Below are 22,111 nucleotides of genomic sequence, written 5' to 3'. Positions count from 1 at the left end.
GCACACACAGATGTCACATGTACACACATGCCACATGCACACACCATGCCACATGCACACATGTACACACACCACATGCACACACAGATGTCCACATGTACACACACATGCCCACATGCACACACCATGACATGTACACATGTACACACACATGCCCACATGCACACACAGATGCACACACACACAAGTATACACATACACACTGTCACACACACAATGTCCACATGCACACACAGATGTACACACATGTACACACACACATGCCACCACACATGACACATGACACACACATGACATGAACACAATGTACAACACACAGATGTACACACCATGCATACATACACAATGACACTGCCACACAGATGTACACATGTCACACACATGCACACATACACAGATGTACACATGTACACACCCATGCCCACATGCACACACAGATGTACACACGTACACACCCATGCCACATGCACACACCATGCCACATGCACACATGTACACATGTACACACACATGCCCACATGCACACACAGATGTGCACATGTACACACAGATGTCACATGCACACACAGATGACACATGTACACACCCATGCTCATATGCAACACAGATGTACACATGTACACACACATGCCCACATGCATACACAGATGTACACATGTACACACCCATGCCCACATGCACACACAGATGGACACATGTACACACCCATGCTCATATGCATACGCAGATGTACACGTGTCCACACAGATGTACACATGTGCACACACATGCACACATGCATACGCACATGCACACAGGCACACACACCCACTTGCACACACATCCACATGCACACGTGGCCATTGCCATATGCACACACATGTGCGCACGCAAACATGTACATGTGCACACATGGCTGTTTGATTCTTATAAAATGCTCTCAAGTGATGAGCAAGATGGAAAGTTAGACTCTTAATACAGTTTAAAAAGAAAAGCAGGAGAGCGGGAGGAAGATGAGGAGAAGAAAAGAGATGAGTGAGGGAAATGGAAGGGAGAGGAAAAAAGGGGATGGAGAAAGAGGGAGGAAGAGGAGGCATGTCAAAAAAAGATGACGAAAACTACACTCTATTTGACATTTTTCGATGGGTTTCTTCCTTCCGTTTTGCCAGTGTCACTCTGTGACGATAGGTGTAAGTTGACTGTGTGCATTGCCAGTCTGTGACCGTTTTCGACTCACAGAAATGGCAGTCTGAAGTGGCTCGGCCTCTCACTTGAGAGACAGATTGGAGCAGAGTCTTTGTGGATGCAAAGCCACCTGGGCCACTGCCGTGTGTGCCACCCTCAACTTCGAGCTGCCCGGAACTGCGTGCGTTTCTCAGCGTCACGTACAGCTCAGCCTGACCGTTGGCCTTTTAGTGTTCTCTTCCTTCTCGGTGTCCTCCTCCTCTTCCTCACTAACATTCATCCAGAGCCTTTCAGTGCAGAAATCAGGTAGCTGCTGAACTCGGCGGCTGCGTCCTTTTTCCCATCATCTCTCCTGTCCTTTGCTAGCTGTCATTTCTTCCCTCTTGGCTGCAACTGCACATTCCTGGGTTTGTCCTAATAGGGAATTTATCCCACTTGAGTAGACAAGCATGAGAATATCATTATTTTTATATATGTTATATTTTTAGCAGAGAAAAAAGTGGAAAATGTGTGCAAACTTGCAGAAAGAAGGCCCCAGAGGAGGGTCGTCCCTGTGCCCATGTGGTCAGGAAGGCCCCGGAGGAGGGTCGTCCCTGTGCCCATACGGTCAGGTTGGGGCTGAGGCACTTTAATCATTGCTCCTCCTAAGAGTGTTCTTTTCCCCCCTCTCAGATTATAATAGTGAGGTAGTTACAGCCTGAGCTCCAGCCGAGATCATCTGGGTTTGAATCCAGCTCCATGACTGTGGCCGTGTTGCCTAATCTCTCTGAGTCTCAGCTTCCTTTTCTGTAAAGTGGGTCTAATAGTAGAGTCTACACTGTGGGGCTGTGGTGGGATTCACTGTGTTCACACGCGTGCAGGGGTGAGAACAGGGCCCCAAACGGGGTAGGCACAATGAGGCATGAGTCAGAATAATAATACAGATGACAGTTTCTCTATCACTAATTTGAACATTTCAGACAGTGCAAAGAAGAAAATTAGAAACTGGGAGCATCACTTGAGCTCAGGAGTTCAAGTCCAGCCTGGGCAACATAGCGAGACCCCTGTCTCTTTTTAAAAAATTTAGCACAATTTATTAAAAAAAGAAGAGACCGAGCATGGTGGCTCACGCCTGTAATCCTAGCACTTTGGGAGGCCAAGGTGGGTGGATCATGAGGTCAAGAGATCGAGACCAGCCTGGTCAACATGGTGAAACCCCGTCTCTACTAAAAATACAAAAATTAGCTGGGCGTGGTGGTGCACACCTGTGGTCCCAGTTACTCCAGAGGCTGAGGCAGGAGAATCGCTTGAACCCGGGAGGCAGAGGTTGCAGTGAGCCGAGATTGCGCCACTGCCCTCCAGCCTGGCTACAGAGTGAGACTCTGCATCAAAAAAAAAAAAAAAAAGATCAAAACCTTTGTTGCTGTGTTGCTGCTCAGGCACGTGGAGATAGGGAAACGCCGGATCTGAGTATAATGGCCCTTGGCACGTAGGACCTATCAGGAGCACTTTGTCGTGCTTTTTAATGACTGAAGACAGATGACAACAGTTTCTTTCCTCAGTTGCTTATTTTCATATATTTAATCTGTTCTGAAAATTCAACTGTGGAGATGCTTTCTTATTTAAATGACTCTCCCTCACAGCTCTGAATCAAAGCTCTGGCACTTCTCTGAGCACCTGCAGTTGGAGCCAGTCTCCACCTTCTGGACTGTCTTAGTGACCGGTGGGAGCTTGGTATCCAGAGCCCTCGAGGTTAGAGTCCAGCTGTCCCTCAACCTCAGAGTCTCAGTTCACCCACTGGAAAGTGGCGATGGGAACAGCACCCTTCCTTGTTGGACTGTGTGAGGGTGGAAAGAGATGATAAGATGACGTGGATAAGGTGCTTAGCACAGTATCAGGCACCTACTCAGTGAAGGCTCATCATTCCAGTTATGCATATTTATAAAACTGACTGTATTGTGTCGTAGCCGTCTGTATATAGCTGCCTTCATCGTGGCCTTTTGGCTGCACCACTTTTGTCGCTCTGGTACCTCGGACAGGGTCTGGCGTGTATTAGTTGCTTAGTAAATGCTAGATGAGTGAGCAAATGGATAAAACACTGATATGTCCACTACTCAGATGCACACCATTTATGTCATGAAAGTTGATATTAATGAGTGATTAAAAAAAAAAAGCAGTCATTGCTTTTTGTTTATTGTCCTGTAGTTTCCTAGGGCTGCCAGATCAGATGACCACAAACTGTAGGTGGCTTAAAACAACAGAAATGTGTTGTCTCACAATTCTGGAGGCCAGATGTCCAGAGCCAGGGTGTCAGCAGAGCTGTGCTCCCTCTGACTCGGGTGGACTCTTTCTTGGCCTCTCCCCAGCCCCGCGCTTGCCAGCAGTCCCTGGCGTGCCTTGGCTTGCAGCGGCCTCACTCGGATCGCTGCCCCCGTCATCACATGATATTCTCCTCATTCTGTGTGTCCAGATTTTGCTTTTTTTTCTTTTTGAGGTAGAGTCTCGCTCTGTCGCCCAGGCTGGAGTGCAATGGCATGGTCTCAGCTCACTGCAAACTGCCTCCCAGGTTCAAGGGAGTCTCCTGCCTCAGCTTCCCGAGTAGCTGGGACTACAGGCATGTGCCACCACACCTGGCTAACTTTTGTGTTTTTAGTAGAGATGGGGTTTCAATATGTTGGCTAGGCTGGTTTTGAACTCCTGACCTTGTGATCTGCCTGCCTCATCCTCCCAAAGTGCTGGGATTACAGGCTTGAGCCACCGTGCCTGGTCAATTTTCCTCTTCTTATGAGGATACCGGTCATTGGATTAGGGCCCACCTTAATGCATTATGACCTCATCTTAACTTGGTTACATCTGTAAAGACCCCTTTCTAAATAAGGTCCTAGTCGCAGGTATTGGGGATTAGGACGTCAGCATAGTTGGGGAAGGACAAAATTCACCCTGTAACACCTCCGTAATACAGTCATGTACCACATAACGTTCTGGTCCACAATGGGCCACATATATAACAGCGGTCCCATAAGACTGTAATTCCATATTTTTACTGTACCTTTTCTACATTTAGATACATTGAGATACATACATACTTACTATTATATTACAGTTGCCTACATACAGTATTCAGTACAGTAACGTGCTGTACAGGTTTGTAGCCTAAGAGCATATAGCATAGCCTTGGTGTGTGATAGGCTAGACCCTCCAGGTTTGTGCAAGTACATGCTATGATGCTCGCACAACAACGAAATTGCCCAGCAACGCATTTCTCAGAACGTAGCCTCATCGTTAAGTGATGCATGACTGTATTTCAGACACTGCTGGGCTTTTTGTTTAGATTTTCGAAATTACGCTTAAAAGGACAGTGTTGGTTTCCCTCTATAAGTGATGATTCGATTCAGCAAATCCTAAAAGGAAACTGCTCCCCACGACAGGCACAGCACCTAGATTCTGCAGCAGGTACAATACTGTGAGAGGTGTGACACTAGAATCAAAGACACATCGCTGAGCCAAGTCCCCAGGATGGAGACAGGTCCACCCAAGACAAGTCCTGCCTTGGGGGGATTCAGAGTTGCTGGGAATTGAGCAGCTCCTTGGCCTCGAAGTGCACATGATTTTAATAGATGACTTAAATGGGAAGAAAAGGCGACCCCGGGGGCGCCAATCCCGGATTGGCAGTGCTGGGATTGGAGGCTCTGATCACTGTGCTCAGAGGCTCCTTCCTGCACCTGCAGTTCTGTGGAGTGCACGTGACGCAGGTGCAGGGAAAGTCTGGAGGGCCGGGGTTCCGCAGCCGAGTTCCGCCAGGGAACTGCTTCCCCCAGTTAAGCTTTTGCAGAGGCTACGGGGCAAACCCAATTAGAATTCCAAGAACGGAGTGATGCCCCGTCCAGGGAGCGGCATGTTTTGCAACCCGGGTATGGATGAAAGGCCCCTGTTTCATTTGAGAAACACACAGGTCATGGGAGGCCCTCGTGGCTGAGCCCGTGAGGGACAGAAACCAGAGTCCGTAGAGGCCTAAACAGGACATTTAATTGAGGCCTGGGCATTTTACACTTCGTCTCTGCCAGCTTTTTCCCTTGGTCTCGCTTTCAGCCCTAGGAGATGGGTTTGTTACTGTAGTTCTGATGGTGTGAATTTTTGGATAAGTTTTTTATTTTTTTCCTTAGGTTTAAACTGAGTCTTCCAGAAGGTACTTTTATAACCTGAAGTAACAGTAAGGATCTTTTTCAGAGATTTTATTTATTAACAAGCTAAAAACTCTTTCACTCCTTAACATCAGACAGATGGACCCTTCATCTTAGAGTAGAGAGAATAGCGGGGCCAATGCCCAGAGCATTTCTGTCACTGGCCCTGACAACTGCCAGGCACCTTATGGACCAAGCCTGAGGGGCAGGAATTCCTGCTGGGATTCACAGCATTAACCACTTCTTGAATAAGCCTTTTTTTTTGGAGACACAGTTTCACTCCTGTCACCCAGACTGGAGTGCAGTGGTGTGATCTCAGCACACTGCAACCTCTGCCTCCCAGGTTCAAGTGATTCTCCTGCCTCAGCCTCGCAAGTAGCTGGGATTACAGGTGTGTCCCACCATTCCCAGCTAGTTTTTGTATTTTTAGTAGAGATGGGGTTTCACCAGACTAGTCTTGAATTCCTGACCTCAGGTGATCTGCCCGCCTCAGCCTCCCAAAGCGCTGGGATTACAGGCATGAGCCACAGCACCTGGCCTAGGGTTTTTAATTATACATCCACCTCCAGTTGACACAGCCTCTCCTTTCAACTCTGCCTTTTCCTCACCATCCAGCCATCCCTTTGAAAACATACCTCCCTCCTCCTGAGGGGCTCAGCGGCTGGTCGGGGAGACAGACATGAAACCAATTTTAGTAGAGAACCCCGTGTAAAGTGCTGGCATGGCAAATGTGGGTGCCTTCCGGGAGAGCAGGGAGGGAAGTAGAGGCAGAGAGAAGGTCTCCGGAGGTCAAGACACTCGATCTGGATCTTAAGGAATGAGAATGAGTTTACCCGGCTGAAAAAAGTTAGGAAGGGATATACCAAGAAGGGAACAGTGTGAGTAAAGGCAGGGATGTGTGGATGAGTTTGACCGTTCAAGCACAGAGTATCTTGGGAGTGAGGGCAAGATGTGGTTGGAAAAGTGAGTGGGGAATGGAGTGTAGAGTGTATCATGCTAAAGGGTTGGAACTCTGTGGTGAGAGCCAATGAAGAGTTAAAAGCTGGCCGGGCGCAGTGGCTCACGCCTGTAATCCCAGCACTTTGGGAGGCCGAGGCGGGTGGATCATGAGGTCAGGAGATCAAGACCATTCTGGCTAACATGGTGAAAACCCCGTCTCTACTAAAAATGCAAAAATTAGCTGGGCATGGTGGTGGGTGCCTATAAATCCCAGCTACTCAGGAGGCTGAGGCAGGAGAATTGCTTGAACCTGGAAGGCAGAGGTTGCAGTGAGCCAATATGGCACCACTGCACTGCAGCCTGGGCAACTGAGCGAGACTCCATCTCAAAATAAATAAATAAATAAAAATACATTAAAAAAAGTTAAAAACAAGAGATGGGGGAGGGGCGGGGAATGCTCACACCTGTAATCCCAGTACTTTGGGCGGCCAAGATGAGCAGATTGCTTGAGCCCAGGAGTTTTGAGACCAGCCTGGGCAATATAGTGAGGCCTTGTTTCTACAAAAACAAACAAACAAAAACCCCCCAAAACAAAAAACTAATAATAATAATAGATAAGCAAAAATGACAAAAAATTAGCTGGGCATGGTTGTGTGCACCTGTATTCCTACTTACTGGGGAGGCTGAGGCAGGAGGATCACTTGAGCCCAGGAAGTAGAGGCTGCAGTGAGCTCTTATTGTATGAATGCACTCCAGCCTCAGCAACAGAATGAAAGAGCAAAACTCTGTCTCTTAAAAAAAGCAAGAGAGTGCTATGATCAGATTTCCATTTTAGAAATAAAAAATCTGTGTCTCCTCTTACTGTTCTTGGCATGGATCGTTTTACACCCGACCATACAGCCTTGATATTTCTGGCCAGATACCATGAATCTATTTCTCTCTGCTGGCCGAGTTGGCCCTATCACACCTTCAGCATGAGGGTGGAGAGGGAAAAGGGATGGGTTGTGGTATTCCCATAAGGTGGGCAACTGTCTTCTGCTCACGAGAAGCTGAAGACACGGGCTCTCTCTGTTGTTGCAGAAGGAGACCTGGAAGCTTTCACAACCCCTCATCCTCTTCCGTCCAGCAGACCTTTTGTCCTTGCTGGCGGTGAACATTCAACCCCGGGGGAGGCTGAAAGCTCTGCTGGCTCCCTTCTCATCAAGAGAGGAAAATGGTGATAGGATGAAAAATCCTCCCGTCTCCACAGCAACCTCTTGGCTTAGCCTCACGATGTACTGAACAATCTTTACTTAATTGGAAGGGATTTCAGGGAGAACAGTCAAGACAAAGTCACTGGCAACCTATTCCTGGAATTAGAACGCATCACCTTCTTAACTTAATTGGATAATTCATTTTAAATTGGGTGTGCAATCACGACAAGAAAATGTTAGTATTAATAATACATATCAGATTGACTGCCTCTCCCAAGAAGCCTGGCCCTGGTGGAATTCTTTAATTCCTCCAAAATAAATTTTGCAAAGATAAAATGATGTTGTCAAAGTGGAAAAAGAACAAACATCCAGCAGGCATTCATATCCCAGAACTTTCTAGAACACCTTTGTTGGTCGTGGAATGCTAGGGAAGACCTGGACTCCCTTTGGGGTGTTTTAGGGATCGAGGGGGCCCTCTGTGCCCAGCCCTGGGTATGAGTGTTGAGGGCCTGGTGTGTTTTGCTGAGTGTCTTTCTTTCCTACCATAGCAGCTTCTCAGATGGTTGGAAGAATAACAGATGGCAATGGGGCGATTGCCTGGGGGCGCAGGGGGTGACCAGGGCCTTTCTCGCGAGCTCGGGTCCTGGAAGCTGCTTAGAGACCTGTGGAGTGGCTGAACCGCCTCATGGAGGTCTTCCAATCTGGTCACATTGCGCGGGGAGATGGCAGCTAGTATCGGGGCCAGGCTGCTGGGAGCAGGGGGCTGCGTGTTGACTGAAGGTGCTGCCTGTCTTGCACGTGCTTCCAGGCCAGCTTCCCTGTGGCACTCGGTGTTCCCCCAAAATAAGGCAGTTGCTAAGAAACAGGGATGAGCCAGAGGCCCGGGAGCGCCGTCAACACTGTGTTGATGAGGATGCTTCTGCGCCAGGGGCTCGGCTGCCAAAGCTCCCGCGGCCTTGCCAGATCCACTTACGTCAGGCTGTGGCCCAAGCCCACACCGAGTCTGCGTTTGCCAGCATGAGCGTTCCTGCTTCTGGGATTTGAGCTGCAGGAAAATTCAGTGGTTGTGTAGACAAACTCACAGAAACTCCAACATTCACAGCATAGCACCCACCACCCGCCATCCACCCACGCCTCAGCTGCTCCTCTGCACGGCCTCTCCCCCACCCCTGCCTGTCTCCTCCACGGCTCCTCTCAGTTCCTACCCCAAATTTGTAACATACAAAAGAGATGCTTACGTGTGTGCAGCATTTTGTTTTAAGCCAGGCACTGTGCTAGGTATTTTTACATGTATTAGCTTATTTTCCAATTTGTGATGCACCAGTGCCGGTGGTCAATATTGAGCCCATTTTAGAGGTGGGGATGCTGGGTCTTCAAGAGGTGTAAGTCACGGACTCAAGATGCAGCAGCAGGGCGGTGGCAGAGGTTTCAGACTAAGAGTGTTGACCCCCAAGGCCCATGCCTGGGCTTCCAAAGCCGGAGGGCGACACAGCTCCAGAGCCCTGGGTCCAGACATGAGTCCTGTGTGCCCAGTACTGCTGATGATTACCCCAAGGGCAGCCAGGGAGGAGAGACAGGCCCCCGGTATTTTTTAATTGAAATGACAGTGGAAAAACTGCTGGCAAGATTATCTGAGTCAGCTGAAAATGTGAGTTCGAGTGGCCCCAGAATACCCCACGCTTCCAGAACACGCTTCCTACGGAAAGTACTGGAGCGTGGCACTCCTCTGCGTGTGCGCCTCCCAGCTCCCGGCGGCCTCCAGGAAGGAGTCCAAGCTCCCTTCACCATCTTACCCCAACCCAACTGCCTTCCCTGTACCCCCACAGCCACCCCCCACCCCAGCATCTTCTCAGGCCCCCTCCTTCCCCCTGCCCTTCCTGCCTGGCTCACTCCTTGCCACCCTTCAGACTCCTCTCTGTGCCTTCTCCAGCTGGCGCCTCATTTGGTGATGGCCGTGTCTGTTCCACGGCCCCTCCCAGAGGGACTTGGTTTCTCCTGCTGTCATTGCGTCTCCCTTACGGGGCCGCACGCTGGGTTTTCTTACCATTTCCTGCATCCTGCAGAGCCGAGGGCGTGGCAGCGCCAATCAAGTGTAGTAGGAATGAGGAAGAAACAAGCATCCTTCTCCGTGGCACAGAAGGGAGTCTGTCACCTTGGAAAGTCACTCAAGAGAGGATCCAAGAAAGCGTCTTGCCCTACATACCCCTCCTTTAGCAAGTGAGGATCCTCGAGGGGAGGGGAGTTTCCAAGTCAACTAGTGACAAAGCCAGGATGAGAAGACACTCCCAGACCACCTGTGGCTAATGACACACACTGCCCCGCCATGCCATCTGCCAGCGCTGGAGGTGGCCACTCAACACAGGAAGGTCAAGGTCAGTGTTAGCAGCTCCCCCACCCAGCAGGGGAAAGGGAAAGACTTGCACTGGGGAGCAGTTTTATTTATTTTTATTTATTTATTATTGTTATTTTTAGATGGAGTCTCGCTCTTGTCACCCAGGCTGAAGTGCAGTGGTGAGATTTTAGTTCACTGCAACCTCCACCTCTTGGGTTCGAGCGATTCTCCTGCCTCAGCCTCCTGAGTAGCTGGGACTATAGGTGTGCCCCCACGCCCGGCTAATTTTTGTATTTTTAGTAGAGACGGGGTTTCGCCATGTTGGCCAGGCTGGTCTCCAACTTCTGACCTCAGTTGATACACCTGCCTTGGCCTCCCAAAGTGCTGGGATTACAGGTGTGAGCCACCACCCTGCCTGAGCAGCTTTGCGTTCTATGTTATTAACACTTCAAAGGGCTTTGAATAAAAGTACCCTTGAGTGTTTAAGGAGAGCCAGAAGGGAGACAGGACTCCAGGTCCAGCCAGCAGCAGCGCCCAGCCAAGAAGGCGGGGAGAAAAATGCTGTGAACGTCCAGTCGAAGCCTCCCAGGTTGGGGTGTCCTGCCAGGCCAGCAAGCCAGCACTTCTCACTAGCACCCTCAGGGTGCCATGTGTACTCAGGCAGCAGGGATGAAGAGCACCTCAACTTCAGGCTGGCCAAATTTGGTGAGATAGTTCACGCTGCAGCTTACGGATGCCAGAGAAGGCAAAGAAACCTCAACCCAAACCACAAGAAAACCTCCCCCGGGAGCCGACAGAGTCAGCCTGTTCAGAGACAGATTTCCAGCCTTTGTTGGCAGCACAGCATTCTTAGAAGTTTGGAATGGGTGTGAGTGGGTGTGTACGTGTGTGTGTGCACACGCTCCAAAGTTCAACTTTGCACAAGGGACAGCCCAGGCTCCACCTAACCCCGTGCCTGTACCATCGCAGCGGGAAGGGCCGCTTGCACCCCAGGGGCAGCCCCAGGCTGGGCCTCCTCTGCCTCGCTGAACAGAGACAATTTTAAGAAAGGGGTGTATTAGTTTCTCAGGGCTGCTGTAACAAATGACCCCAAACTTGGTGGCTCAAACAATAGAAATGTATTCTCTGAAGGTTTTGGAAGCCAGAAGTGTGAAATCCGGGTGTCTGCAGGGCCCCGCTCCCTCTGAAGGCCGTAGGGAAGAATCCCCCCTTCCTCTTCCGGCTTCTGGTGGGCTCCAGCCACCCTCGGTGTTCCTTGACTTGGAGCTGCCTCACTCCAGTCTCTGCCTCCGTGTTCCATGACCTTCTTCCCTGTGTATGTCTTTCTGTGTCTTCATGAGGACAGAAGCCATTGACTTCAGTGCCTACCCCAAATCCAGGATGATTCCGTGTCGACATCTTTAACCAATTACATCTGTAAGAATCCTGCTTCCAAATCAGATCACATTCTAAGGTCCTTGGTGGACATGAATTTGGCAGGGACATTAGACTCACTGCAGCAGTGGGTGGAGGGGGAAGATTGCCTTGGTGAGAAGCAGTTCAGGTTTATGGGTCAGAGGAGCCCTTTCATAAGATGCTCTTTAATAGCAGGGTGTGGCGGCTCACGCTTGTCATCCCAGTACTTTGGGAGGCCGAGGTGAGAGGATCGCTTGAGCCCGTGAGTTCAGGATCATAAGATGCTCTTTAGTGGGGGTGGGTGTGAAGTGAGCCTGCCCCCCAGACGTGTGTAGCAGAGTCTCTTATGGCCAGCTGACTGCTCACTGTCCCCTCTGCTTCAATGGCAGAGACAGAGCAGAGGCAGGGGATGTCACACCGCATCCAAGCCACTGAGGGGCACTTCAAGGACAGAAGCCGGCTTCACTCCTTCTCCGTTCCTCAGAGCCTGGCACGGGGCCACCCATAAGAGAGTGTGTATTCAGTGTTCATTGAAAGCCAGTTGTGGTGGCTTGAACCTATAGTCCCAGCTACTTGGGAGGCTGAGGCAAGAGGACTGCTTGAGCCCAGGAGCTCCAGGCTGCAGTGTGTAGCAGTTGTGCCTGTGAATAGCCACTGCACCCCAGCCTGGGCAATGCCAGCAAGACCCCATCTCTCAAAAACAAAAACAATGTTTGCTGAAAGAATGTTTGCTTGTCGGAGAGATACAGTAACTACTTGTTCTAACTTTGGAGAAAGGACACTTCGGGTTTCTTGTCAGGAAGCAGTGAGTCAGACTGTGGTCTGGATGGGAACCCAAAAGCAGGAGTTGAAGAAAATGGGTTGGCCAGGAAGCCGCGGCCTGGAAATACTCCTCTGCTACTTGTGGGGGTTGTGAACTCAGCTGGGAGCCTCGGGTCTCACATCTGTGAAGTGGGCATCAAAGTGTTGTGAGGCTAACATGAGATTGTGTGTGAGCCTTCTGTAAACTGTAAAGTGAGGTGCCCACCCAAGCAATTTTCCTGGAAGGCAGAATAAAATGAAAAGTATGATGTAATGAGCAGTGTGTATGATTAGATTATTGCACACTAAGCAAGATTCACTGGGTGAGGGTCATGTTGTAAGGACCTGTGTGAGTGAGGCACTGATTGCGTTGAGTCTTCAGAAAAAAATAGCCTATGGGGTATTTTTATTCCCATTTTAGGGGTGAGCAAACTGAGCCCTGTGTAGATGTTCAGTAACTTTCCCAAGGTCATAGTAAGCAGAGAGGCTGGAATTCAAACCCAGATCTGTTCACCCCAGCATTGGGTCCACATGACTTCTGGCCTGTCAAGGCTCCTGGCCTGTGCCCTTGTGTGAGCTGCTGCTGGGCACAGGCCTGGGGACAGCCGGGGGAGCTTGGCAGTGGGTGCCATCACCGGGCTGTATATGGTGGACGCGAGCTTCCTGTTGTTTTTCTGTCACCCTCGTCCCTTGGATGGCATGCCACTTACAGTTTGGCTGCTCATGTCCAGTCTGCTGCAGTGGGAGTGCTGGGTCCCCCGTGCCTCATGTTAGGGTGGCCCTCCAAAGCAGGCACCTTCTCTACCCTGTGGATTGGCAGAGGCAGTTCTATTTGTAGGTAATGAACAGACCTTACGGAAGATTGGTCTCTTCCGCCCGAAGAGCTGGAAATAACTGTTCTCAAGCAAGGCCCATGCTTCTCAGCATGAGCTGGTTTTCCCAGGCACTCTGCAGTTAACCCCACTATTACTCTGGAATGCAGAGACCCCTTGGTCCTGACGGATTTACTTTAGCAGCAGCCTCTGCTTCCAAATGCAGCTGCTTTCTGGAAGAGGGTGTGGTGGCGGAACAGAAATGGCTTAGGTCTTGGCACTAGATACAATTGGATTCAAACTTTGGCTTCACCAGTTACAAGCTGTGTGACCTTGGGCTAGTCAGCTTTTTAGTTCCTATTTCTTTCTCTTAAAAAGTCTTAATTTGACAAGTAATACATATCAAATATACATTTTTTAATGTGAAAATACACATAAGCAAAAAGAAATATGAAAAATCACTGTTAAATGTTAGTATACATCTTTTAAGATTAATTTTTCTACCTCTTATTTACACATATATGCATATATACAGTAGAAAACATATAAATATATATGCAATAGAAAATTTTTAGAATAATGGAATTATTCATACTGTTTTTTTTTTTTTTTCACCTAATGTATATTTAAAGGTATGGGGGAGTGTTAGCAATGTCGTGTCCCCTGAAATAGCTACGTGGTGTTCCATTGTATGGCTCTCCCAATATTTAACCTACCCCCAGGTGGTGGACAGTTGGATATAACCTCGCTGTCCTAGGGTATCTACCATGATAAAATGAGTGTGCCCCAAATAAATGCATTGTCTCGTGTGTCTGCTCAGCACCTGAGCTGGTTCCTGCCTCGGGTCTCGCTGACAAGTGCTCAGGGCCAGCAGCTTCCTGTTGGCCTCTCCCAGGAGCCCTGAGCAGAGGCCTGAGCCCAAGCGGACGCTGCAAGGCTGCTCTTCTCCCTCCCAGTCTGGGCAGCATGGTTTCTGCTCTGAGAAGCCGCGGGGAGCAGTTGAGATGAGCTGGGTGCCTGGTTAGTGTCTGCACCACCTTTCCAGGCCTGACGTGTGGCGTCTCGCCTGTAGGCTGCGGCCAGCATCTAAGCAGAGGGAGCACTTGGATCCAGCAGTTATTCACATCTGCGGCTCCCTGCGTCCCCCTCCTAGAACCTCCCCCCAACCCCCAAATTAATTGGATTGTGTAAGGTTTTCGTCACAGTGGATGTCAAGTGCTGGCCGTGTTAGGCACAATAGAATATAAGCCTTGTATCTATTTCTTGTCTGAACCCAACTAAATAAAAACATCATGTTTCCCTGCTCAGTTGAGATATGTAAACCAGATGTAATTCTGCCTGCTGTGTGACTGATCATGTTACCCAGAACTTTGGACAAAGCTAGCAGAATATGCACAGCCTTCTATGAGGGTTAATTTTGTCTATTAAATTGTCATTAGGGCTGACACGGTGATATTTATGTTTTGTTCTGTTTTTGCTTAAATGGGAGTGTAAAAATGATGATAATACTAATAGCTAGTATATGTTATGGGGTTTGTCATGCATGGATGCATCGGGCGTTCTGATAGAAGCTGTATACGGATGTCTCATTCAGTCCCACGAGGCAGATGGATCAGCCCCCATTTTACAGATGAGAAACTGAGGCATTGAACTCAGGCAGTGACTCTGGAGCCTCTCCTTTTAATCCCTGCAGCAGCCCTTGTGATAGGGTCAAGTGGGTATTTATTGGAAAGGTCCCCTGCTCTGTCCCCCTTACCCAGTGCAGGGGTTAAGAAGGGCCTGTTTGTTAGGAAAAGTCTTCAGCACAACCGATGCTGCTTGCTTACTGAGCTGCTGACATTTCTCAGTTTTGAGAACAAGGTAGGAGAGTTGCAGAATCAGAGGGCAGGAGCGCTGTGTTTCCAGGGTGCCCTGGAATGGCAGAGGATCCAGGGGCCAGACCAGAATGATGAGGAACTCGCCACAGGCCTGGCTCCTCGAGGGGAGGAAAATGGAAGATCAGATAACAAGACTAAGCATGTGAACTCCAGACGCATAACCTTGGATCAAAATTGGGGTGCCAGACCAGAGTGGGTAGACAGACACATGCAGCAAATATTTGCCGCGTAAATGGATGGGTGAAATTATGGCTCATTAAGCTCTCACGGGAGGTGTGAGGTTGTATGTGGCATGTGGAGTTTGCATGTGGCCTCTAGTATCTGCCTGGGAGTTTTCAGTTAAAAAATGCCAGCAAAGAAGCACAGGCAGGTATATGTATGGGATCCACCCACGGGGAGCTTTAACCAGCCTGAGAATGAGCCGTGGAAAATTGTGTCTTTCACGCCTGCGGCTTTATGCCTGGGTCAGTTCTCCTTATAGTTGGTAATTCATTCAACAAACATTTAGTTAACTCATTTAAATATAATCCTAATAACATCGTCATTAAGAAGGTAAATCTAATTCCATATGCATCTTTTCATTACTTAGCACTGCATATACTTTTTTTAAATTATAAAACTTATCGAAATATTTCTCATCTGTCTACTATTTGGGATTATTTACACAGACTCCTTCCTTTTCAAAGGGCAGAGTGGAGTGTTTGTGCGTGCGTGTGTGTGTGTGTGTGTGTGTGTATGTACATATGTAAACACACTGCGGACAGCCATACCTGTTTTTATAGGTATCCCTGTAACCTGTCAGGGTAACAGCACTGAAATGGAAATGGAAATATGACCTGCTCTCTTGGCATTTTCTATGTAGTTAAAGTGAAATAATTGAGGGATCCTGTCACGAGATCCTGTCATGGGCTGCTGTCATGGGATGCCTTGGTCCCCAGAGGTGGCTGGTGAGTTGGGAAGGGTTCTTCTGCACAAGTCTGCCCGGAATCCTGTCCCAAAGGGACGACTTGCCCTTTAGGCTACTACTGCATTCTCAAAATGGCAACTTGGACGGGGTGACAGGGGGATTAATTTTGGTATCTGGTCCTCCTCTTTTGCCTGGAACTGCCACTGGGCTCTGTTTTAAGGGGATGTTGCTTTTTCCTCTCACTAAAATTGGTCCCATCCTTGCTGCCCGTAACCTCACATGGAATGCCTGCCGGGCAAAGAGGCAGCCCTTTTGCAAATACATATTTAATGGGAAATTACAAAGAGACTGGTCCCACCCGTGTAAGAGGGAAGCGGATGTGTGTAACACTCTAAAACCACGCTGGAGACGCACTCAGCTCCACCCGACACAGACCAGCATCGCTCAGGTTACCAGGCAACTGTGAGCAACAAATACTTGTGAGTCTGGGATTGAAGGGAGTGGAAACCAGATTTTTTCTAAATATCCTCATCACTTACCATAATAAGAGCCCTTACCCAAGTGTGCTTGTGTCCTGGGCTGCCTAAGTTGGCCTGAATCTTGTGTCACCCTTTATAGTAGTCAAGAGCTCAGGAGTCAGATTGCTTGGGTGCCATCTGTTCTCTCCAGGTACAAGCTTCCAGCAGTGTATAATTTATACTTCCCGAGCCTCAGCTTGCTCATCTCCAAAATGGGGATAATCATCATTCCGGTCTCTGAGAGGATTGAGTGAGTTGATGGTTGTCAGGTTCTTAGAAGATAGCCTGACAAATAATACGTGCTCAGCACATACTAGCTTGTATTATTCCTGACAGTGAGTCTTCTCAGCAAACTGTCTTGGAAGGAAACTTCCCTCTGCAAGCCACAGAGAGATCTTCAAACATACATGGCGCTGCTCCTGGGGACAGCCCTGGAAGGTAAGGAAGAAGGGGCTGTCAGTGCAGCTGCAGGGACACACGTCCTCTGAGCCCAGGTTCTTCCTAATCCTCTAGCCACGGGCACCGCTGTGGGGGGCTTTCCTTACCAGCTCCCCTCGTCTAGCACATGTCCCCAGTGCTGAGTTGCTGGGCTGCACTGCTCTGACCCACTTACTGTACCCGACCCTGCCCTCTTCCCTCCCAGTTCCACTCTCAGCCTTCGACCCTGGCAGGTTTCCACGTAGCCAGATCGAATCCGTCTTTCCCATTGGTCTCTAGAGAAGCATGACCTGCCTCGGTTCTTTCCAGTGGCTGTCACTTCCTCCTTTTGGCCAGCTAGTAAATTGTCTCCATCCCCATCACTGCGTAACCTTTCCCCAGAAAACTCTTGGTGTCCTCTCTGCTCCCCCGGCAGAGGCAGCAGCTACCGAAGGGCCCTTCCCAGCATCTCCCTTTTTACATTCCGAGTAGGGGTTAGCATGTTAAGACAGTCGCTTCTAGCTATAGAAAGTTCCCACTGTCTTCCACTTAAACACATAAAATGCTTAAGATTCTATATGTTCTTTTCTTTAAAAACCAGCTTCATTAAGATAAAATTCACGTACCACACAATTCACCCATTTACCATGTACAGTTCAGTGGCTCTGAGTATAGAACTGCACCCATCACCGTGACCCACTTTAGAACATTTTCATTACCTCCTTCCTTCCACCTCTCTCAGCCCTAGGTAACCATACTCTACTTTCTGGTTTTTTGTATAGATTTCATGATTCTGGACATTTCATATAAATAGAATCATATGTGACCTTTATCATATAATATCTGGCCACATTCACTTTGCAGTGAATCATAGAATAGAATATTCTGTTCTACGGCTCATGCCTGTAATCCCAGCACTTTGGGAGGCTGAGGCGGGCAGATCACCTGAGGTCAGGAGTTCAAGACCAGCCTGGCCAACATGGTGAAACCCTGTCTCTACAAAAATTAGGCAGGGCGTGGTGGCTCACACCTGTAATCCCAGCACCTTGGGAGGCCGAGACAAGGCAGATCACCAGGTCAGGAGATCGAGGCCGTCCTGACTAACACGGTGAAACCCCGTCTCTACTAAAAAAAATTGGCCAGGCATGGTGGCGGGCGCCTGTAGTCCCAGCTACTCGGGAGGCTGAGGCAGGAGAATGGTGTGAATCAGGGAGGCGGAGCTTGCAGTGAGCCGAGATTGCACCACCGCACTCCAGCCTGGGCAACAGAGCGAGACTCTATCTCAAAAAAAAAAAAAAAAAAAAAAAAAAATTAGCTGGGCATGATGGTGGGTGCCTGTAATCCCAGCTACTTGGGAGGCTGGGGCAGAAGAATCGCTTGAACCCAGGAGGCGGAGATTGCAGTGAGCCGAGATCATGCCACTACATTCCAGCCTGGGTGACAGAGCAAGACTCCATCTCAAAAAAAAAAAAAAAAAAAAAAAAAAATTCTATGATTCTATTTAATGACATTGAGGCCCATTATGTTATGTTTATTCCTTACTTTACATAGTCTAGTAATTCATTATTCCTCAAATAATGAACTCTAGGCTTGGCGCAGAGCTTCATTCTTTACTACAGCTGGATAGTATTCCATTGTAAGGACACCTCACATTTCATTTATCCTTTTGCTGGTTGGTCGACAGGTGGGTTGTTCCTCATGTTCTTTTTAACACAGCAAGGCCGTATGATCTGTCTGAGGCTGCCTTTCAGTTCCCAACCATTTTTTGAGCAGGAGAGACATTTTCTGTCATTTTTATCACAGCCCTTGGTTATTTCTTGATGTGCTCATGAATGTAATCCCAACTTAGACATGATGTTCCAAACCTATAAGAAAATTAAGTTTTTTTTTTTTTTTTTGGAAAAGAAGAAACAATTAGTTTTTAAGACCTGTTAGAATAAATGATAAAGATCATTTTTCTTCTGTGTTTTTATTTTGGCTCTAAATAAAACATTTATAGGAGTTTGTCCTTTGTGTAATTATTTAGGCTCTAAAAAATTCACTCAGTTTAGATGAGTGTTCACACTCGCTGAGAGAAAAAAATAAAGTTTTTCCCCAGGGAGGAAAATATTATGAGCTAAAACTAAAAATAACTTAGAATTTTAGCAAAGGAAGCGTTAACACACCAGGCCAGCACACTTTCTTTTTAATGGGAACTGACCCTGGGTCAGGTGGGTCCAATGACACCCTTATTTAATTTATTTCCTGCTGGGAGCTGATTTTCCTGAGCATGTTCTGACCCAGGGCACTCGGCAGAGACACTGCTAACAAAGCCCAGGTGGAAAACATCTTAGTTTCCCAAATTTCTCTGAAGGTTTTTAAGGACTGTTCAGCTTCAAGTAGCAGTGTGAGTGTGAGGTCGCTGGCGTAAATGGGACCCTGCAGGTTAAGTTGCAGGTGGGAGCTCCAGGATGCAGCAGGGTGGCCGCGGCCACTGGAACTGTTGTTTGGCCTTGACTCTAAGGTGCCCTGGGCATCAGCCTGCATGCTGGTGCTCAGTGAGGTTTCTCCATGACTCTGTGTATGAGATCTCCTGTGCTGAACGGGGCCCTTAAATGTGCCCTTCGCTCCCATCATTTAAGGGGGGAAAAGGCAAATCAGAATGTCATAATGGGCCAGGCGCGGTGGCTCACGCCTGTAATCGCAGCACTTTGGGAGGCCGAGGTGGGAGGATCACAAGGTCAGGAGATCGAGACCATCCTGGCTAACACAGTGAAACCCCGTCTCTACTAAAAATACAAAAATTAGCCGGGCGTGGTGGCGGGCGCCTGTAGTCCCAGCTACTCAGGAGGCTGAGGCAGGAGAATGGCATGAACCCGAGAGGCGGAGCTTGCAGTGAGCCGAGATCACGCCACTGCAGTCCATCCAGCCTGGGCAACAGCAAGACTCCGTCTCAAAAAAAAAAAAAAAAAAAAAAAAAAGAATGTCATAATGTAAAGGATGGCAGGCAAACATGTTTTTAGAACCACATTATGATTTCAAAAGGGACATCAACATTCAGTTGAATTTCATGTCTGTTGGGGGATCTTTGATTCTCTCCCCCTAAATTTGTGTGGGGATGTGGAAAAACTTAGGCTTTAGAATCTGTCGATCTTGGTGGTTCTTGGGCAAATGACTCCCCATCTCTGGGATCTCGTTTGTGTCAGAAGGATGACATCCTCCACCTCCATCAGGGCTAATGTGGGGATCTAATGAGGTACCTTATGTACAACCCCTGGTATAGAAGAGAGGCACTCAATCAGAGCTGCTTCTAAAGCTCTTCTCCTCGAAATGATCTTTTTTTAACCCTCACTCATACCCAGGTTTTAGGTGGAACAGTTTCTAAGGGAACAGAGTCCTTTTCCCATGGGATGGTGCTGGGTTTTTGTGCTTGAGAGAGACCATCTTTGTCTCTCTGAGCCCCTCGGACTCCAAGATTCATCCATAGGGCAAGGGACACAGCACGCATTTGGTAGGTAAATATAGAACCCAGTGGGTTCGGCAGGGAATTAAAGTATCCATTTAATAAACCTCAAGAACAGCACAGCCTTTAATATAAAGTCCCTTCTCCCAAAGGGCTGCAGAAACTTTTGCAATGATTATTGCTTTTCATTTATAGCCTAATGTTTGAGGACTGGAGCCATAAACTGAAGAGCCAGAAGTAGACGCTAACAACTAAAAATACTGTCAGTGAATGTGACAGATATCCAAAGTAGACAATTCGTTTTTCTTCCAGTGGCTTTCTTGGCAAAAAAATAAAAATTAAAAAGGAAAAAAATGACTGAGTTAAGAAAACGTTGTACTGTTTGAAGATGATAACTTGCATTGTATAATGCTTTCCAGCTTACAGAATGCTTTCTCATTATTATTTCATTGAATTCTTCTGACTCCCAGAGGTAGGTATGACAATACTGTGTTATGGTTAAGGACATGCTGCCTCTACCACTTCACTTCCTACCAGGTGGCCATGTGAGTTACAGAAGCGCTCTAAGCTTATTTTCCAAATTTTTAAAATAGGAGTCACAACACCTTCCTTTTAGGATTGCTGCTCAGATTGTATGAGATAAGGTATGAATAATCCCATCCACATAGTAAGGGCTTCATAAATGGCAGCTGTTACTATGTTATTACATAGAATAATCCTCACTCAGCCAAGGTTGGGGGATTGCTTGAGTCCGGGAGTTTGAGACCAGCCTGAGCAACAAAGTGAGATGCTGTCTCTACAAAAAATAAAAATATAAAAATTAGCAGGGTGTGGTGGCATGTACCTGTAGTCCCAGCCACTCAGGAGGTGGAGGCAGGAGGATTGCTTGAGTACAGGAGGTTGAGGCTGCAGTGAGCCATGTTCGCACCACTGCACTCCAGCCTGTGTGACAGAGTGAGATCCTGTCTAAGAAATAATCATCATCATCATCTTCCTTCCTTTACAGATGAGGAGGCTCAAAGTGGCACTTAATTTGCCAAAGATCACAAAGATCTAGTAATGGCAGAACTGGAATTCACATCTAATTCTCCTACTTCCATCTTCATTCCTCCTTCCACTTCTCCTTAGCCAAGAATGTAAATCAGCAACATTTTGGTGCTTCTGCCAGCGACATTTACCATTATCATGAGCTCTTACATGGTTTCTCGGGTGCACTCAGATTTTCAACGTCTACTTTTGTATTTGCAGAACATCATCAAGAAGGTGATCGGCCAGAAGTTTGTGTACAAGTTTGTCTCTTTCCCGGAGATCCTGAAGATGGATCCTCACGCGGTGGAGATCAGCCGGGAGAGCCTTCTGCTGCAGGACAGCGACTGCAAGGCATCTCCGGAGGGCCGCGAGGCCCACAAACACGGCCTGGCCGCCCTCAAAAGCACGAGCCGCAACGAATACATCCACTCAGGCCTGTACTCGTCCTTCACCATTAATTCCCTGCAGAACCCACCAGACACCTTCAAGGCCATCAAGACGGAGAAGCTGGAGGAGCCGCCTGAAGACAGCCCCCCCGTGGAAGAAGTCAGGACTGTGATCAGGTTTGTGACCAATAAAACCGACAAGCACGTCACCAGGCCGGTGGTGTCCCTGCCTTCCACGTCAGAGGCTGCGGCGGCGTCCGCCTTCCTGGCCTCATCCGTCTCGGCCAAGATCTCCTCTTTAATGTTGCCAAACGCTGCCAGTATTTCATCCGCCTCACCCTTCTCATCTCGGTCCCCGTCCCTGTCCCCCAACTCACCCCTCCCTTCTGAACACAGAAGCCTCTTCCTGGAGGCCGCCTGCCATGACTCCGATTCCCTGGAGCCCTTGAACCTGTCATCGGGCTCCAAGACCAAGTCTCCATCTCTTCCCCCAAAGGCCAAAAAACCCAAAGGCTTGGAAATCTCAGCGCCCCCGCTGGTGCTCTCCGGCACCGACATCGGCTCCATCGCCCTCAACAGCCCAGCCCTCCCCTCGGGATCCCTCACCCCAGCCTTCTTCACTGCACAGGTAAGAGTCATTCCTGTCATCCCAGCCACAGCCAGCTTCACTGGCTTAGCAAAAAAGGAAGAGCAACTAAAGAGACCTCCTTCTGTCCCTCAAAACGTCGTCCTATGACTC

At 48.5% G+C, this 22,111-nt stretch overlaps 1 protein-coding gene across 1 annotated transcript in view; it reads left to right on the top strand.

Annotated features, from left to right (window-relative positions):
• ELK3 (ETS transcription factor ELK3) overlaps positions 1–22,111 on the top strand; it is a 76,113-nt gene that overhangs the window by 32,314 nt on the left and 21,688 nt on the right. Inside the window, exon 3 of the mRNA XM_030819795.1 lies at positions 21,206–22,000. Within this exon, the coding sequence (XP_030675655.1) occupies positions 21,206–22,000 (795 nt within the window). The remainder of the gene's footprint in view (positions 1–21,205; positions 22,001–22,111) is intronic.

Source organism: Nomascus leucogenys, chromosome 10 (assembly GCF_006542625.1).
Source record: "Nomascus leucogenys isolate Asia chromosome 10, Asia_NLE_v1, whole genome shotgun sequence".
Lineage (NCBI taxonomy): Eukaryota > Metazoa > Chordata > Mammalia > Primates > Hylobatidae > Nomascus > Nomascus leucogenys.
This window is presented reverse-complemented; position numbering and strand designations above follow the sequence as displayed.